Source organism: Osmerus mordax, chromosome 14 (genome assembly GCF_038355195.1).
Source record: "Osmerus mordax isolate fOsmMor3 chromosome 14, fOsmMor3.pri, whole genome shotgun sequence".
NCBI classification, from domain to species: domain Eukaryota; kingdom Metazoa; phylum Chordata; class Actinopteri; order Osmeriformes; family Osmeridae; genus Osmerus; species Osmerus mordax.
In genome coordinates, this window is record NC_090063.1 from 10,512,795 (window position 1) to 10,528,494 (window position 15,700).

General features: G+C 44.9%; 1 protein-coding gene across 1 annotated transcript; it reads right to left on the reverse strand.

Moving 5' to 3' along the window:
* Positions 1–1,889: 1,889 nt before the first annotated feature.
* On the reverse strand, positions 1,890–12,987 carry spock3 (SPARC (osteonectin), cwcv and kazal like domains proteoglycan 3). Its single transcript, XM_067250737.1, has 11 exons — positions 12,869–12,987; positions 12,621–12,743; positions 6,886–6,925; positions 5,399–5,507; positions 4,766–4,874; positions 4,540–4,648; positions 4,171–4,284; positions 3,657–3,872; positions 3,453–3,515; positions 2,956–3,093; positions 1,890–2,872 (listed from the first exon to the last, which is right to left on the reverse strand). Exons 2-11 carry the CDS (start codon positions 12,741–12,743, stop codon positions 2,703–2,705), a joined length of 1,191 nt encoding a protein of 396 aa, XP_067106838.1. The 5' UTR covers positions 12,869–12,987; the 3' UTR covers positions 1,890–2,702.
* Positions 12,988–15,700: the final 2,713 nt, after the last annotated feature.

Below are 15,700 nucleotides of genomic sequence, written 5' to 3' on the forward strand. Positions count from 1 at the left end.
AAGGCAGAGTGAAATGTACTTTCGATGTTTACATAGCAACTTCACTTGTTGGGGATTGCTGACAGGCCTGGTAGCTCGTATAGACATTTACATACATTTACACGTATACACACATGCATTTGCTTGCGCCCCCCCAACCCCACCACCACACAAACACACACAAGCACAACCATTTCGACACGTACACAATTGCCCACTGACACACACACAGTGCCCTCAGGCTTCAACTGTGACTGGCCTGTGAAAAGGCGGCAGTACTCACAGGAAATGGTGCTCTCCTTTTTCCAGTTCAGTGAATTTGCCTTTTCTTTCACTAATTTGGTTTTGTGTGTGTGTGTGTGTTGTCATCTGTGTGTTTGAGGAGTATGTACTCAAGGGTGTGTGGCAAAACGGCGACATAAAATATTCACCTGCTGTCCTTCTGCATTATGCAATAATGTTCCTGTAGCAAGAGTTCATAGCGGCAGGAGGCTCCAACAGGAAGCTCAGGAGAAGACCTCCAGGGCTGACCAAAGATCAGGTCCTCCACCTGGACTGAGTGGTGGACCGAGATATGGTGGAGGAACCAACAGTAGTCTAGGCAATTGACAAGGTAAGGTTAATGTTGAAAGAATGACAAAACCACGAGAGATTCCACCCCAAGGATGTGAAATAAAGAACAGAAACATGAAACTGAAAGTGTCCATTTTATTTCAATGTTTGTTTAGTTTTCTGTTGTGTACTGGACATGTTACAAGAACAGTACAGACACTGGTTGACTTTAGTCAATATTGTTTTTATTTCATCAAATCATACATACACTGTAAAAAATGCATGTGTGTCATACCTCTAGAACAATACTTCTATATCAGATTAATCATGAGCGGAACTTTAGTTTCCTTGGTGAGCGGATGCTAAAAGTTTTACTATGGAGGTCCACCATTTTGAGGGTTTTCAGTCAAGTCCCCAAAGTACATTTAAATAAAAAATTTTAACAAGTGGACAATACTTTTCCGTTCTTACGATGGGATTCCAGTTGCCCTATGGTCCACATGCAAGGCCATCCATTTTTCATGGTCAGGTCTGTATGTATTTTCAAACGGTGTGTAACTCAAAGGTACACTAGACTAACAATGTCTGACTGCCTCATTGTCAAGCTTAACTCATCATAACAGATAACATTGAAATACTCTTTCGATGCTGTCTAATCAACGTTCATAGACACTGTACTAATATATAAAAACACTGTGGATTCCAGCAGAATGTATGTGTGGTTGAACTTCTTAGCTTAGCTGTGTGCTTCTCTACATTCTAATCTACGTATCAACTCATGAGAAGAAAACCAGACCCGGCCGTATGAAACACTTGAATAAGAGTTAAGATCATGTCTGAAGGTGTCTAATGAGCTGTCCAACGTGCTTAGCAGGCTTGCGACACCCTTATGGAGCGCAATGAAGGCTGTATGTCGAGTGTGCTCGTTTAGCTCTAACCCGTAACCCATCAACGCTACCATCTCTGTGTGTCTGCTTAGGGAAAGGCACAACTTTACACAGTCCTAGCCAGAGCAGACGTCCACCACCACATGGTTGCGGTGTGTGTGTGTGTGCGTGTGTGTGCGTGTGTGTGTGTGTGTGTGTGTAATAAAGAATGCTGAGTTACATTGTATACTTAAAAGTCATGTTATAATTTTTAAACATTTAAATACTGTATTTGCTCTACTCAAACTCAAACATTAACATACATTAAAATCTGTTGCACTGCTCTGTTGCACTGTGCAATGTCAACAATATTTCTGACTCCACATCCAAAGACAATAAAAATGGGATAAGTGGACAGGTCAGTTACACTTTTACTGGGGATTGTGGGTAAGAGTTTATGCTGTCAGTGTAGTTTTTCTTTTTTTTCTGTCCATGCTGAGTGAAGTCATCACAGAGAGCTGCTACTCCCTTGCTATGCTAGTCTGTAAATTAATACTGTGCTGAACTCAGTGAAAGGCATGCTTAGACCGTTCACGTCCTGCATTACAGAAACAATGCAATAGAAAAATAGAATCACCTATTCTTTTCTTCAGTTCTGATTACGTGGGGAGTTTGGAGAAATGTCATTTGGAGGCTACTGCCATAAAAAGCCTTTTCCTACATTGTCGCAGGAACAGTTCTGATTATCCGTTCTGTGCACTGGCTTTTATATTTTCATTTTCTCTCTAAAGAAGCATATCTAACCGCTTATCCACAACATTTTAGTTGGCAAATCAGAATGAAAATAACCCAAACAAGTACAATATTCTCTTATCTCTTACAGGGGAATAAGGGAGGAATAAGAGGAAAAGAAGGGAAGAATCTCTTGAACAACACGGTCAGAGTGCTCAATATTAGGACAGGGCTCATTATAGGACGTTGTCCGTCAAATGAGGCGAGGAGTTGTCTCACATATGACCTTGTCCACAGCACAGTGTTGGCTGAGGATGAGCCCTAGGCTATGTTAGTCCTGAAAATATTTTCTGATTGGATGCCACCACGGCAGCAGCCGCCAATCATACGTTAGGTCAGACAGAAAGAGAAATCATAAACATTAACCAGGAACATCGGTAGTAAATTATTAACAGAAGACACAGTTGTAGTCCATAGGCTGTTAGTACGATAAATATCTGTCTGGGGGTTCACCTAAAACGTGCAGTTTGACCAAGCAGTTAGGAATTTTCATTTCTATACATAAGTAAATGATTAAGACAGATATTCATCATCCTCGTCATCATCCTCGTCTTCGTCGTCCCCGTCGTCCATTCTGGCCTCGTCATTCAGGACGAAGGAATCTTCATCATCGTCATCGTCAGAGAAGAGCGAGTCTCCACTGCCAAGGTCTCCAGAAGACTCTAAGACCACACCTACCAAGCCTAAATAAAATAGGAGGTTTATCATACTGAGATGGCCCCCCTGGAAGCAAATCATCTAAGAATGCACTGCAATCTGTTCTCACCACAGTCTGCGGGCCCGTGGCTCCTTGAGCCAGCTACTTCGTTGCCATAGCGATCCACACACCAGCATTGGCCACTGCTGCTGTGGCACTGGTGTGACCTGTAGTACCCCTCCTCATCACATGTCGGCAGGTACTGACCTACACACACAAGCACAGGGTCAGAGTGTGTGTGTGTGTGTGGGGGGGGGTGTAGCTTCATACGAGGGCAGAGTTGGTGGGTCAGAGTGTGTGTGTTTTGTGACTAAATGGAAGGGCAGGGTTGGTGTGTCAGAGTGTGTGTGTATTTTGTAGCTACATACGAGGGAAGGTTGGTTAAAGTGAGATGTGTTCAGGTGCACCACCACCTGCTGAAGCCGTTTCCACTGAGATGTGGAAGAAGGAAGTAAGGAGCAGCCATGTGCTCTTTCAGGTTGTGTTCAGATTGGTCTGGCAGTGTCCAGCTGTGATCGCACCTCAGCACGCAAGGTGCCGACCCCTCAAGTGAGTAACATACTTACCTAGCAGCTTCTTTCCCGCCTGCTTCTTGTTGATGTTGGACAGCTCTGACTTACATGGCGAATCTGGGAAGGGACATAAGAAGCAGCCATGTTGATTTAGAGCCAGAGGGGTCAACCATGAGAGTGTGTGCGCGTGTGTATGTGTTGAAACTGCATCCAGCGGGTCTGCGGAGCCATCCGTGTGTGTGTGTGCAGTCCCCTCACCTGTATGCCTCTGGAAGCAGGTGCACCACTCGGTGCTGCTGAGCACTTTGTCTGCGTGTGTGTCACAGGAGTGGAAGAACGCCTCGGAGCAAGGCTCGTTCCGGTCCAGGCTGCTGAGCTCTGATTGGTCCAGCTGGAGGTCGAAGTTGGTGTCTAGACGGGAGAACATCCATCCCAGAGGATCCTTGCAAATAGGCAATGCCCCGGGTTCAAACTCTGGGGGTCAAAAGGTTAGAGGTCAGTGATGAATGATGTGCCCTAAGAGAAGGATGTCAGGAATATTCTATTTCTATGGTGTAGGAAAATTCAGTCTATTGATAGACAGTGTGAAAGTGTTTCATTGAAACCAAGATAAGTTCACAGTATTTATGGATTGATATCCAAAACTTTCAACACCTACAACCAAAAATGGTGGTGGAAGAGCATTAAAAACTGATGACGAGGGCTTAGAGAAAGGAAAGAAGGATTACAACAAATGAGCAGAAACGGATTAGGTGAAGGAAGAGGGTCTTACTGTTCATCTCTGGTTTCTGGATCTTGACTCTCTTGTGATTCCCGTTCTCATGGAGCACCCTGAACCAATCCCTGAGACGACCCACTGCCTCCTTCAGGTCTGACTCACTGCACACTGCACCACATAGCACACACACACACACACACACACACTAGTATCAGACGCAACAATATTCTGCATTTGATTCATATAACCACCCCCCACCTACACACACAAACATACAGGACGAACACTATCAGCCAAACACCACAACAGAGGTACATGTCACTGTCCTGTGTGTGTGTGTGTGTGTGTGTGTTGTGTGTGTGTGTGTGTGTGTGTGTGTGTGTGTGTGTGTGTGTGCGTGTGTTTGTGCGTGTGTTTGTGTACCTCTCTTCTCTGTGCTGCTTTGGTCAGGCTGGGTGGGACAGGGACACAGGCCAGGACACTTCAACGCAATCTTCTTCCCTGTAATACACGCCTGGTACTCCAACTTACACTGACACAGGAAAGTGGAATAGAGAGATAGTGAGAAGGGGGTTGAGGTTAACACGAGTTAGAATTGAAGTGAATTGTAGGTCCTCACTAGTATAGTAAAAACAAATGTCTGTGTTACCTTGGTGGAGTAGCTGTGTCCGTCGGTGCCACAGACGGGGGTGGGGTGAACGACAGGGCACTGTTTGCACTTTGACCCCGGACTCTGGAGGAGACCTGCATCCTTAAAGCTGGAGAACAAGGAAGAAGAGGAGGAGAAGATGAGGAAGACCAGAAGAAAGACAGGAGGAGGAGGACAAAAGTAGACGGTGTATAATTAGAATCAGTATAAAGGATACATGGAATCGATGGAGGCCACTGCTCTTTTTCTTTGTGGTCAGTGTCGAAACCAAGCCTTGGCAGTGATATTATGGGCAAGCTAACAGAAATTCTAGGTAGTGAGGCATGTGAGATTCTGTGGGGGTGGTCAGAGCAGTCTGACTTGCACTAAGACACTTAAAAAGAAAGGCACAGTCACTACCAAATGCTTCTCTCTCTTACACACACACACACTCACTTACACACACTAACTCACACTAGTTATCTATTCATGTGGCGTGGCAGGGCATGGTGTCCTCCAGTCTCAGCCTTTGCCAAAGCTGAAGTAATTGGACAAAACAGCGATGTAACAGTAACACAGTCTTCCCAGACCAGTAGTGTGTAGTTGTGTGTGTGTGAGTGTGTGCGCGTGCGCGTGCGTGTGTCTGTGGCCTACCTGACTCTCCTCTGGCTGACACAGTTGGCGGTCTGGTAGTCCTCGGCCACACACACCTTGTGGCGGCCACACTTGATCTTCAGACAGGGGTCTTTGGCAGGGTCAAGGGCTTTAGATTACAATAAAATACAGACAATATTGAAACAATTATTTTTGTGTGCGTGTGTGTGACAGAAATAAAGCTTCTGTTGAAAGCCTATAAAGAAAGCCCTGTTGCTAAGGTCAGTCAGGCCATCTCCAATAAAGAAACAACAAATGATCGCAGTGAGTTTACTGGGTGTGTCAGTGCTTATCTAAGAAGGCGTGTTTGTGTGTGATGTCTGTGTTTTCCCTGGAAAGGGTTTTTGTGACCCTTCATCCTTAACACCGTCTCTTTCTCTCTCTCCTCTACTCCCTGCAACTGTCTCTCTCTCCTTCTTTCTCTCTCCACCCACATAGGTAATACCATTAGGTGTCATTACGACTAAAAGCAGATGGGACAACTTATCCAAGCAAAAGCAAATGATTCTAGACCAGCCTTTATCTGCTCACAGCTGCACACACCCCAGCGTCCACCTCAACAACTTACCCCAGATCGTAGCGACCACCACAACTCTCCTCCCATTCTCTACAGTACAAAACTGACCCTAGATCTGTCACTAGTACCGTAAACAGCATGTTGACTGCCATAAAGCGGATGGTTGAATCTGGTCTCTGGTCAGTGCTTTGTGCAGTGTGGCATGTCTGAACACCCAGGCTTAGGCTGGCCCCAGATCCGTTTGAGAATTGACCTTTGCTCTTAAGAGCCTTACTGTAATCCCCAAACAGATTTAGTAGATTATCCTTTCCTCTATCCTCCAATGCCACTCTCTAATGCTATTGTTCCTCTGTGTGTGTGTGTTTGTTGATTTGCATGCATAGTAGAAATGTGGGACTTGGAGTGTGCGCGTGTGTGTGTGTGTGTGTGTGTGTGTGTGTGTGTGTGTGTGTGCAAGCGCAATCCCACACCACTGCAAGCTTACATGTAATGAGAAATAACATGACAGGAGGAACTGTCCTACTTTAAATCAACAGATCTGAAATAAAGGGACAGTATGTTTCACACTCACACACAAACACACATAGATTGCAGCAAGCCACTGGAGGAAAAACTGATTCAAGAGAAGTCCACACTACTCCCCTTAACGTCATGAGATTTCATAAATATATGTGTGTGCGCGTGTGTCTATCTATGTCTATTTTCAGTTCCTCTTACGCGGAATTCAAGTCTCATGCCTTCCAGCACAAAAGAAACATCACATCTAGTTCACAGGGTGAGTTTCTTATGGAGTAGGACAGCTGCACCAAGACACTCCTAACAACTCAACCCTGCCTGGGGACAGGCCTTTAGGTGTTCCACCCAACACCCATCAGTCCAGTTAGACAGCTCCATCCCTGAAGAGCATATTTGTTTGTATGATGAGTAAGGGTGCAGTCATTTGTTTTAGTGTACAGACAAGTTCACCTACCTTGATCGAAAGGTTTTCCTGGTGTCCATGTTCCTGGCTCCTGTACAGAGACAATCATATGTCAAGATGGTGGAAGTTAGAGAGAAAGCCAACAAGTTTAGATGAATGAGAGAGATGAAGTCAGTGAAAATGATAGAAGAAGAGACGACAAACCTCCACCTCCTAAAGTGCATTTGAGCGCATTAAAGGAAATCAGAAGAGAGGATATTAGATGCGCGCACACACACACACAAAAAAACACATGAAAACACACTCTCAAATGCACACACAGACTCCATACTGGCAGATGGTGAGTTTATTTTTTCCAGCAGAGATAATAGCTGTTGGTTGTAACTTAAACAAGTTTGTGTAGCTAATTTGTTTCACTGCCGTCATGATTCTGATGCCTAGTGACAGGAAACATACTATGTCTTGTGACAGTCGTGATGGGAGTGTGTGAGTGTGTGTGTCATCATCATCCTATTCATGCTGATGACTGTCACTTTCTCATGTCACCATATGCCTGCCGTTGCCTGACAAATTGCCAGTGTGAACACAATCTATCACTTCTTCACCCCTCTTTTTGTCTCTCTGTCCCTCTCCCTTCCCCTTCTGCACCCCCACCCCCATCTCTCTCTTTCTCTTGTCCTGGGGACATACAGGAGACACACTAACTGTGGAGAATTAGTTAGTTTATGAAATCTTAGATCTTTGTTGTTCAAAGCCAGACATGAAAGTTAAAAGTTATTTTAGAAGAGAAATAAAGTGCCTGGAGGAGGCATGTGTGTTGTGTTCTCTCTCTCTCTCTCTCTCTCTCTCTCTCTCTCTCTCTCTCTCTCTCTCTTTCTCTCTCTCTCACACACACACACACACACACACACACACAAACACATGCACATGTTATTGGGGCTTCTGTCTTGTTTTCTAAGGGGCAGATCTCCACAAGCTAAAAAGCAGTGAAAAATAAACACCTTCTCTCTCCTCTTTCTCTTTCTGTAGCTCTCTTTTTCTCTAATTCTTTCCATCTCTCTGTATACATCTACCACTAAGTCCACCTTCTCAGAATACATTAGCATGCTAACCCTGAGGTATTAGCTACCATTAGCTAGTTGTGGGTTATCAGTCTGGCCAGTTGTCCAGTTGGTCTGTTCAGGGGCAGATTAGCTCTGTCTCCAGGCTGGAAAGCTAAATTAGGACATTAAACCACCCCAATCCACTCACTTTACCACTGAGGACAACAGGAGCATGCTTGTGTGTGTGTGTGTGTGTGTGTGTATGTTTGTGTTTGTGTGTTTGTGTATGTTGCCATGAGGGGTGGGGGACAATGAGTTGGTTTCAGTTGGTTTCAGTGGTTTGTTATTCTCAGCCGAATGGCTTCAGTAGATTAAAACATCAATGATGATCTCGGCTGTCTCTCTCAAGTCCTTTTCTCACTCTCTCCCTCTCTCTCTCTCGCGCTTATGTCATCCTCATTTAGTCTTCCTTTCCCTCTTTGCTTCTTTCCCTCTGCGCTCTCTCTCTTTCTCTGGAGGGTTAGTGAGGTCAGCGTTTTGCCTCTCCCTGATTTAGTTTCTAATCCTGTCCTCTATTGTCAGCCATCTGACCCTCTTCCCGTCATCTTCCTTCACTTACCCATCCCTCTGTATCTTTGACAGTTCCACGAATGGACCGTGCAGGTTCAATTAAACAGGAGAAATGTGTGAAAGTCTCAACCCTTGAAAAAAAAACCAATTAGTTTGCTTGTTAGCTCGTTTTTTACTCCTACTTTAGGTCAATCACCTTCAAGCGTTGTGGATCTAAAATGAATACTGAGAGAAATGCATCATGGGAGCCAGGCACTCTTCATGGTCATGACCAGGACAACGCCTGCAGACGGATTCCTTAACGGACATCACACACTCACGCACATGCATTTGGTGCAACACATTTGCACACACTCATCACTCATGTCCTCTCTCTTTCCCAAAAATATCACAGTGGTGTCAGAGACTATCAGAACAAAAAAACATAAAATAAGCAAAGGAACACACTGCTTCACTGCTCTAATACACACACACACAAACGCAACACACACACAAACACACACACTAACCCAAGCCTCTCCAATATGGCTAATGGTTTGCTGATTGCAGCCTAAATATTTCAACAGTTCTGCCCCCCCCCTCTCTCTCACACACACACAAACACATACAGTGGAGTACGTAAAAGCTGCTTCTTAGAAATGGATATAGGTGGGTGTTTGTATGTGATTGGTGACATGTCATACAACTTCCGCCTGACATTTGGCCCTTTACTGGTCAATAGATACATGAGGTCTCCTAACATCATCCTTTCCTTCTCTCGCCTCCTCGCCCCTGAATAATCCCCTTTAACCTGTTACATTCATACACACATATATAGGCCTACTGTACAAAGACACAGATGCATACACATACAAAATATGACCATACACACACTCGCACACACAAAAAGCCTGGTATCCACACATACATACACACACACATGCATGCACAAACACACACACACAAACACAGACATGGGTCCTCTGCAGCAGACAGGGCCTGAAGCTTTGTACCTTCTTCACATCATTCATCCTTCGTAACACAAAGGTGGTGTGTGTGTGTGTGTGTGCGCGGTGGTGGTGGTGGTGGGGGGGTAGAGCAAGAAAGAAAATAGCGGAAAAATGAAAAATGGGAGCGGAGTGGAGAGAAGAAACAAAGAAATGGAGCACCAGTAATGCTTGTCCTACTATTATCTCCTTATCTCTGTCTCTTTCTGTCTGTGTGTCTGTCTGTCTCTCTATCTCTCTCTCTCTCTGTCTCTTTCTCCCTGTCTGTTTCTCTCTGTCTCTCTCTCCCTCCTCTCATGTTTCGTTCTCTTTCTGTCCCTCAAATGCACACTGTGCTGTGGGCTAGCCGTGCTCCAGTGAGGGATCTGTAAAGCTGCTGCTCTAAAGTAGCAGGCAGGAAGGACAGGGACAGTTGAGTAGGCCCTCGGGATTGTTTCAGGCCAGTGACTGGGCTCCTCTTAAATGACTTACTGCCTCCCCCCCTACACACACGCCCCTCTTTTCTTTTATTTCTTGTTCACCCCATAGGGCTCTAGCCCCCATAGGTCTCACAATAAGGTAGTTGTTCTTAGAGACCAGGGTGACAAGCAGATAAAAAGGCTTTTTCTGTGTCAAGCTGTTGAAAAAAACAAAAACAAACAGATAGTTTAGGAAATGATCTGAACCTGGACTTGTGTGTATGTGTTGCAGTACAAGCAGGGTTGATACCAGGCTGCACCCTCCCCCAAACCCCCATTCCCTCCACTGGTGCTCTGACAATCCCCTTGGCCACCACATTTGATTGGAGTGCTGACATGAAAGGAACAGGAAGTGGATGGGGGTGGGAATGAAGGAAAAAGGAGAGAGAAACAGAGAGAGAGAGAAATAGGGAGTGGAGGGAGAGAGCAAGAGAGAGCAAGAGAGAAATGTATCTGTCAAAGCTTTGATGCCATTCATCCACTAATGGAGCACACACTCACACACCAGTCTTTCTATGTGTATGTGTGGAGACACAAAATGATACACGGGTATATTTGAAGAAATGTTGACCCATGTGTACATAAATGTACTGTAGACACACCAATACACACACAGAATGACACAGGACTATAGATTAAAAGTGGCAGTTAATATTAGTTTACACAAACACAAACACACAGACTCAAACGCATAGACACAATCACACAGCTCTGGCAGACTGAAGCTAATGTATTATTACTGTGTATACTCTTGTGTATTTTTTTATTTATTATTATTATTATTTTTATATCGTTGGTTTTTGAAGTACAGTTGAATAGGGGCCTAGCCCCAAGGTTAAAATACAAAGACATGAAAACACACACACAAACACACACACACACACACATACACATGCACAGAACCTTCAGCTCAAAGCCAATCATTCTCTCGTCCATGGCACAGAGAAAGAGTCCGCAAACAATCAAAACAAAAACAGAAAATGGAGACACTCATCACATACACATAACACACACAGCCGCCATCCTGATTTCCATTCCTTCCCCATCCATCTCTCTCTTTCTCTTTCTCTTTCTCTCTCTCTGTCTCTGTCTTTCTCCAGTGGGTCAGTGAGAAAGTTAAGCAGCCAGATCTAGCTTTGACACACTTCTCCACACACACACACACACACACCCACACACACACACACACACACACACACCAGTACACACTTCTCCACTCACACTACTTCAACACAAGTACAGTCTACTTCAACACACATAGTTTACAACGACACACAAACACACACACAGACCACTTGTAGTTAATCAGAACAACACGTGGCCAATCACATCTTATCCCTCGTGTTCGACTCTGGCAACCACTTTGCATAAACCAAATCCTGTTCTCTTATTGGCCCTGACGTGTGTTACATGGACCCCACTGGGTTGGTATGTTTAGATGTTGAAGGAAAGACAGAAAGAGGTGAGAGGGGGATGGGATTGGAGAAAGAGAGAGAATAGTTATCTGGAAGGGTCAAAGGTCACCAGCAACCAGCCATCTTGTGAACATGACATAGTCAATCCCCGAAGACGCACACAAACACTTGCATGTTGCTGTCATTACTCTGTGCTCCGAACGCAGAGTAATGGTTCTGGAGCAGCAAGGTGATGATGGATTATTTTGACTTGGCCTGGCGGTGTGAGCTGAGGGAGAGGTGGTGAGAGGCAGGATATCCTGTTGTTGTCGTTTCAGACACACGCACACACGTACACTCAGAAACGGATACACCATGATAGCAACCGCACATTGTGTTCTGTTCTATTTTATTTTATTTCATTTCTTTATTTTTCCTTTATTCCTGATACAAGAACAGTGTTTTGTTCTTATTTTATTGTTAATAAAACAGGCTTCTGTTATACTGTAAATAACTGTATTGGAGTAAAGTGGCACCCACTATAACCAAAGTATGGTTTTAGCCATGTTAGTTGTGGGATAGAAATTTTGTTTTTTATCTAACATGTGCGTTAAGTTTATTTCTGTGATTTCCCTGCCTCTAGTCTCGTTTAAATGCTAAGTAGCCTTACGTAAACAAGTCACAGTAATTGTGGCTGACAGCACCTTGTTGTATGGTACACCCGTCACACATACACACAGACTGTATTGTTAATAAAAACTAGCATACGCATGCAATAATATGATAAAGGCACGCATACACACACACACGCACACACAATATGCAACAACTGGGACACTTCTGTGCCTATCAGAAATCAAAGTACGCTTTGCTGTGTGCCTTCAATCCACATTAGATCTGGGCCTACTCCTCTCACTCTCTTTCTCGCTGTCTGTCTCTCTCTCTCTTAAACACGGCCATGCCGAACACCTAGCGGTGTGACACCTGATAATTAGGCCCGACTCTATCAGTTACCTTCCTCTTATTGATGCAGTCTGCGTAATGTAGCCTTCTAAAACGTTGTTTTTGCTGTACATGGATATTACAGATTTTGCTTGTGATAGTTATGCTATCACATACTAAGAACAATATAGTCTATACCGATCCGTTGTAGTGAATTACAGAGAAAACCGAATGAGTAACATGCGACAAGGGGCGACGGTCTATCCATGAGACCCGTGATGCGCACGAACATAATGACAAAACAAGAAGCGCGTGATCCAGCCGTTGCACGCATAGGGAGTTAGGGGAGGAGAGAGAGATGGCTGGGGCAGAATAAACGTATAGTCCACTTACATCCCGAAATTTGTCCCATCTCCCAGTCAGCCACTTATCATCCAGAAAATTCCCGTTGTCTGAGCGAGCGCAGACCTGTCCAAAAGCGACGACAGACACACACAGTGTGGCAACGCTCAGCATCTGCGGACGAACAACACATACACACACATAACAGTGAGGACAGCACCAAGACAGATATTTACACAGTGGGACAGAATTGTTAAATTATAATAGTATATAAGACAATACCAAATACGACATGTTACCTTGTCAGTATTCTACTGCTGTCGCATATAGCTTCCCGTTATGTGTTCTTGGTACTGTCGTATGCCACGAGATCCTCGCTTCTTCTCTATCCCCCTCTCTCTCTATTGCGCTCTCTCTCTCTCCGCACTGAGCGCGGGCGCGCGCGTCACGCACGCCCCCGGCGCTCTCTCTACAGTGCAGATAAAACGCGCTTTGACTGCTGTGCGCGCTATCGCGCCCATTCAAACTGCTTCCTATTGATAAGAAAGCTTTTTTTGTTGTTGTTAAGAATACGTGTTGTGTCCATTTTTTTCTCACCCATGCCTGTGTGCGTGTTTGTGTATTTCTATCGATGTCTGTGAGTGGGTGTCAGAGAAAGCTCGTGCAGAAGTGTGTGTGTGCAGTAAAGGGCATGAACTGCCTCTCTGCCTCTTTCTGTTTGTCTCCCGTTCCTAATCTGATTGCAATTATATACAAAAACAATCACCTGGCGATTGCACAATCACGTTTGTTTGTTTGCTTGTTCACTTCCATTTTAAGCACTGTGTGTTTGTTCTGACAAGCTGAGATTGGTCTGGGTCCTGGGAATAAGAACATTGCTGTGTGTGTGCTTGTGTGTGTGTGTTTAAACATGAAAGGAAGCACAACGCCACATTGATTTCTGGAAGTGGTCTGCTACCAAATGAACTTGTAGGTCTTTGGTTAGACAGAGAGTACCAGAGACAGAGGAAGTGATCAAGACAGAGCTCAACACAGGTGCAGGTGACTGGTCTGAGTGGGCCAGGGAACAGACTGCGTGTGTGTGAGTGTGTGTGTGTGAGTGTGTGTGTGTGTGTGATGCCTGTGTTCCAGGCTAGAACGAAACCACACTGGGTCACATGAATATTCTATTTGTTACATGCTCATACTACCACACACACACACACCCTCTCTCTCTGGTTCTCTCTCTTTCGCTCTATTCCCCTGCCTTGCTTTGCAGACAGAAGCAGGGAGAGACCCAGTGTCCAGGTAAGGTGAGGAGGACATCAGATTGCTGAGTTGTTGTATATAAAGTGACCTTGGGGCCTAAACCGGGGGGTGTCTGCTTCTTAGCTGGAGCCTATGAACAGTGTGTGTGCAGGAGAACAGTGTATGTGCATGAGGGATGGGAGCACTTAGTCTGAAAGTCAAATTAGATATCGGAAGAATGCAGAGGGGACATGTCTGTCACATGGTTGTCCTGGGACGGTTGCTGTGCAAAGCCATCAGCACATGTTGCAGTCACAGACACAGATCCTCGTTCAGCTTGATGAATGTTGATAGAACACAGACACACACAAATACACACAACTTGCGCTGTATGGAACCTCTTCCAGACAGAAAACTGGGACTAAAAGAGACATTTTAAATCTACTTTTATCTTGGATCTGTGTACCATACTGTGTGTGTGTGTGTGTGTGTGTGTCGTATCAGTTGTTAGATAAGTGAAGGAGGTGTGTTCTTTGTTAGGAAGTGTATCCTGTTTGTTTAGGGCAAACCTGGGGGGAAAGAGCAGTGGACGTGGGTGGGGTGTGTGTGTGTGTCTCTGCCCAGCCTTGGGGGTTCATACATTATTCATCCTGAGACATTAAAGATGTAGATGGGGGGGTCAGAAACACATACACACATACACAAAACATCCACATTTCACGAAGGAGCCATTGCCCACTTGGCCATTGTAATAGTTGGTAGAATTTCTTAACCAAGTCCTCCCAGTCCTTTGCTACATAGTCCTCAAACCTTCTTTTTGTGCACACATACACACACACCTGAATCTCACACTATCCAGTGTGTGAGTGTGTGTGTTCTGGAGGGATAGTGGGAAAGGCAAAGATAGGTAAGACAATTGTTTTTATATGTGTGTGACCCTGTGTGTGTGTGTGTGTGTGTGAGAGAGAGAGAGAGAGAGAGAGAGAGAGAGAGAGAGAGAGAGAGAGAGAGAGAGAGAGAAGAAGAAGGTAGAGGCATGTATCGTGTCTCAAGGAGCCAAGATTTCACGGCTCAGTGAGTCTGTCACTGTGCACCTGCTCACTGAGAGAGCCAGAGGGTGGGAGGGAAAGAGAGGGAGGGAGAGAGAGAGAGGGAAAGAGAGAGGAAAAGAGGGGGAGAGAGGGGGGATGGAAAGGCAAAGGAAGCAGAAAGGAATGAACAGAGAAAGAGGGATAAAGAGAGAGGGAGGGGATGGAAGGAGGGAGAGAAAGATAGGGAGAGAAAGAGAGCCCAGAAAGAAAGAGAGATTATTAGACAAAACGTTTGGTGAGAAAGTGTTAGAAGATGGTTGGGGGAGTTGCATATGTTTTCTACTGCATTAGGAGAAGAGTGGAGTTAAGAGAGAGAAAGAGATAGAGAATTATACTGAAAGAGAGGATGAAGGGAGGCCCATAGGAAGAAGAAGTACGGAGACTCAGGTGGCTGATGCAATCTTTTATTTGATTTCTGTTCATCTGAAATCCCAGCTGAAATGAGACACTTGCTCTCGGTTGGTTTACCAACAAGTCTTCCAAGGGCAGGATTAGATTGTTATGTGTGCGTGTGTGTGTGTATCCCTTTGTTACATAGAAAAATATTATCTTTTTGGTCAGCCTGGTGAAATTAGAGTTGAACACAGGATGAAAAATTGTGTGTGTATGTGTGTGTTATCCTGTGGGCTGCTGCAGTTGGAGAGGCAGGGTCAGTGAGAGCCCAGTGAAACAGCCCCAGGACACATGGCTAATAGCAGTGTAATGACAGAGAGGCAAACTGCAGACAGGAGATAAGGCAGACAGACACAAAATGGCCGTCACAGAGGAGAACACTGATTATAGGGGGTGGGGAAGGAGATTGTCTTTAAAATG

What these genes read in the sequence shown, in the direction of transcription:
- spock3 (XM_067250737.1), bottom strand. Translation starts at nt 12,743, where the DNA reads ATGCTGAGCGTTGCCACACTGTGTGTGTCTGTCGTCGCTTTTGGACAG. An exon ending in CTGCTTCCAGAGGCATACAG is followed by an intron (nt 3,516 to 3,656) that starts GTGAGGGGACTG and finishes GTCCCTTCCCAG; the next exon opens with ATTCGCCATGTAAGTCAGAG. An exon ending in CCACGGGCCCGCAGACTGTG is followed by an intron (nt 2,873 to 2,955) that starts GTGAGAACAGAT and finishes TATTTTATTTAG; the next exon opens with GCTTGGTAGGTGTGGTCTTA.